The sequence below is a fragment of the Trichechus manatus genome, unplaced genomic scaffold (assembly GCF_000243295.1).
Source record: "Trichechus manatus latirostris isolate Lorelei unplaced genomic scaffold, TriManLat1.0 scaffold00057, whole genome shotgun sequence".
Taxonomy (NCBI): Eukaryota; Metazoa; Chordata; class Mammalia; order Sirenia; family Trichechidae; genus Trichechus; species Trichechus manatus.
The window spans coordinates 15690838-15694828 of NW_004443993.1; the positions used below are offsets into that span (position 1 = coordinate 15690838).

The 3991-nt window shown below is 59.9% G+C and overlaps 1 protein-coding gene across 1 annotated transcript in view; it reads left to right on the forward strand.

Annotated features, from left to right (window-relative positions):
* Nucleotides 1–323, forward strand: part of C2CD4C (C2 calcium dependent domain containing 4C) — a 1311-nt gene extending 988 nt beyond the window's left edge. The window contains exon 1 of the mRNA XM_023733147.1: nucleotides 1–323. This exon is cut by the window's left edge and continues 988 nt beyond it. Coding sequence (XP_023588915.1) covers nucleotides 1–323 — 323 coding nt within the window.
* The last annotated feature ends 3668 nt before the right edge of the window (nucleotides 324–3991 follow it).

The following is a 3991-nucleotide window of genomic DNA, read 5'->3' on the forward strand; positions in this document are numbered from 1 at the left end:
ACGAGGCGGCCCAGGCCCGGCTGCGAGTGCGGCTGCTGGCCGCAGAGGGCCTCTACGACCGCGTTTGCGACGCCCGCAGCATCAACTGCTGCGTGGGGCTGTGCCTGGTGCCCGGCAAGCTGCAGAAGCAGCGCAGCACCATCATCAAAAACAGCCGCCATCCCGTCTTCAACGAGGACTTCTTCTTCGACGGTCTGGGCCCAGCCAGCGTCCGCAAGCTGGCGCTCAGGATCAAGGTGGTTAACAAGGGCAGCAGCCTCAAGCGGGACACGCTGCTCGGCGAGAAGGAGCTGCCCCTGACCGCCCTGCTCCCCTTCTTGTAAAGGGCCCAGGGGAGACCCCCATAGCCCCTTGAAGTCTCCCCATCCCCCCTCTCCACTCAGCCCCCATGGGCAGGTGACCGCTGGGGAGGGTGGATGGGCAGGTGAGTTCAGACTCAGGCTGGGTTTGACCCTGATGTCGCTGTGGGTCTCCCGGGCACCCGGCGCAGACAGCGACCAGGATACTATTTTTCAGGAATTCATCTCTTTGAAGGAGAAGGGGCTGTCGAGGAAGACAGAGGGCCAATTGAGGGGCTCTTCGCCCTAAGTTCGGTGCCCTCGACCCTTTCCTCATGGAGTTCTAGCTAGGCACAGTCGCCGCAGAGGTTGTGAGCCCTAGAGCTGGCCTACGTCTCTTCCTTCATGGCATGGGATGTCCCCCTCCCCCGGAGCCCTGCTGCCACCCCAAGCCCTCCCGTACCCCCGAGAGAGCACAGCCTCCGACCCTGGGCCTGGGCCCAGATCCTGCCCGCAGTGCCCACTGGGATGCAGGTCAGGCTGGCTCTGGGCGAGGTGAGCACCTGAGAAAGGAAAGGCAGGAAGAGAGAGCAGCTGTTGCTGCTACAGAGCTCAGAAGTAGGGAGCATCTGGGAAGAGGAGCCAATGCAGCTTTTCTTTTCTATCCCGAGAGTGGGACAGCCTCCCCCCCCACACACACGTGTCAGCTACTGTCCAGCCTGGCTGTCCCTTGTGCCTGCTCAGGACCCTGTGTCCCTGCTGGGTCATCTGAAGCCACCCTTGGTGGAGGGGGTTACTCGGAGAGAAGCTCCCTGCTCCTGGCCCCCCACCCATTCCTCCCTGTCCCTCCGTGGCTGGGGACTGCCACCTCAGGGCCGCCCCTGCCCAGCGCCCTTGCTGTGCTCGGCAACTGTGACCCTTTACTCCACGAGTGTAAATAGGCTTTGGTTAGGGTGGGTGGGCAGGTGGGAGTCACGGAGGGACCCGCTAGGGGGCACCTGGCTGTGTCTTTTCACCTGCTAGGCTGCATGAGCTTCGCTGTTGGGTCAGGTGGGCCCTTGGGTGATTGCCGTGGGGTTTTCTAACTTGGAATGAAACAAAGAAAGGGGTTTTCACAGCAGGGGCCAGGCCAGCCCTGCCCCTTCTTCTTTCCCCTGCGGATGTGGGACGACTAGGGCACATCTCTGGCCCCTCAGGGGTGCTGAGTGAGGGCTACTGCCTGTTTCACCCTGGGGGAGATCAGCTCCTCCACCCTTCATCTGGTGGGATTTGGAAATCTAGAGTCAGGAGGGAGGAGGAGAACATCTGGCAAAGGGGGTGATGGCTGAACAGGGAGGGGCATCCAGGACTCAAGGAGAGGGTTGTTCCCTCCCACACATTCAGGTGAGACACCTGTGCCCCAGGTGTGTGGTCTCCTTGGGATTTAGAATGAGGGGCCCCTCTCAGAGCCCCCTTCTGGCCTCTGTCCTGGACCCTGCTCCTTCTTGCTTCCTGCTCTGGTGCCCTAGGGGCTTCTCCTTCATGCTAGAATCAGGGGGCCTCCAGGGTGGAGCCTCGTGGGGCCTGGAGAGGCAGACGGAGGGGCCCTGCCTGGAGTTAGATGCTTGGAGGTCGCCACCTACTCCCTCTCCTTCTGACCCTGACCTCTCCCTGCCTTGCTCTCCCTCTCGGGGGTCCTTGTTTTATATCCCCTGCACTGTTTGATTATCTGTGTGTTTGGGGTTGACTGGATAATTCTTTAAGGCACTCCTCCAAGTGTGTTTGTTTATAAATGCCGTTTTTAGTCCAATAAAGGTGTTTCTGGAATGTGGGGGTGGAGATGTGCCTGCTCTGCTGTTTAATAACGAGAGGAATTTCGCCTTGAATTCTAGGTAGGATGGGGCCCTGGAGATCCGAGAAGCCCTTTCTCACCCCGACAGACTCTCTGCCTCCGCCTCTGCCCTCTTGCTTAGGAGGCAGGCAGGGAGTCCGTCAAGCCCCCGTCACCACTGGGGACACCCCAGACCCCTGTTACAACAGCCGCTGATCTTTATTCAGCATCTATATAATACTCCTCTCACCCCTGAAGTGACCCACAAGGCAGGGCTGCTCATGTCCTCACTTTGCAGGCGAGCAAGCTGAGCCATTCAGTGACACGTCCAGGGTGGCCTTGCTGCTGGGAGCCAGGATTTGAACCCAGACCCCACTGTGACCACAGGGAGAGAGGTGCCAGGTCTGTACCTCTTCAGCTGTGTCCACTTGGGGACATAGACTGGACACAGGGTGCCACCACCAATGGTGACCCCTCTGAAGCTATAAACTGCCAAATCTGGGGAGAAGCCCCTGCCAACCTGTCCTGGTGCCCCCCACCCGGCAGGAACCAGCCCTTGCCCTCGTCCCCTCCAACCTGGAGACCCTGAGGCCAGAGGCAGGAGGAGAGCCTGGCTTCTGGGCTTCACATAGGCTATGCCCTCTACCTGGAGGCCCCCCCCCCCAGTTTCTCCTTGGCCTTCTGGCACCTCCTCCTGGAAGTCCTCCTATGCCCTTTCTCTGTCCACACCCCACCTCGGCTCACACCTCGTCACCACTGTCTGCAGATGTGTGTGTCTCCAACACCAGGATGAGGGCAGGTTTACCCCCATCACTGGGGCATCCCCAGCACTGTGTCAGGCACCCTGGGGGATGCATGGTGAATGGGTGAATAAATGGACAAGCACAGCCTGTCCCCACCTCTAGCTCCTGCGGGGTTGCCGAGGCCAAGGGTGGCACTTGTAGGGTGGTCCCTGCATCCCCTACTCTCTTCTTACGGAAAATCGCCGCCACGGTGGCCTCGGTTTTTAGTGGGGTTTCCTGACCTTGCCTTCCCGTTTCCCACTGAGTGTAAGGGTTGGGCCACATTATCTCCATCATGGCGTGTTGGCAAGTGGGGTCCCTGGGTGGCCCTGTGAGGAAGGCAGGGGGTTTGAAGAAGGAGGTGTCGTGAAACAGATGTGGCGCCACGTGAACAGAGGCCGCACCCTGGGCTTCACGTGTCCCTTCCTGCAGCACCTGTGGATTGTCCACTCCACGGTGAGGAACTGAGGGTGCAGAGGTCCAAGGGCAGGGCCGTGCCTCCCCCCTCAGACCCAGGCCACGTCCCCCAGCCCTAGGGGCCCAGGCTGCTGGCATTTCTAGGAACCTTTGCGGAGAGTGGGGGTCCAGTGCAGCTCCCACCGCCAACAGCCAGATGAGCTGCACTGACGAGGCCCGTAGTCCCGGGAGGTGTTGCCAGGGCAACCGGGCGCCTTCTCGCCTCTTCCCACCAGTTGCTTGGCACTGGGCCGCCCGTGTGTGCGGGTGTAACCACGTGTGTGTCTGCATGTGTCTGCACATAACCATATGCACATACCCGTGCGTATGCGTGTGCCTTGTGTGTGCACATACGTACCACATGCTTCCGTGTGTGCAAAAAGTGCCACGTTTGTGTAACGTGCGTGTAACTGTGTGCACGTATAACAGCATGTGTGACGTGTGTGTAATAGCACACGTGTGTTAACTGTGTGTGTGTGACCATCTGTGTGAGCATATATGCTTGTGGGCCTGGGTGAGGGGCCAGGTGTTGCCTTCTCTAGCCGCCCTTCCTGACCCCCCTGATGTCTGAGCCCTTGTCCTGTCTCCTTTCCGCCTGATAACCCTTTGCAGGGCTGTCCCTTCACGATTCTGATAACAGGGGCTCTGATGGCAGGACCAGGTGG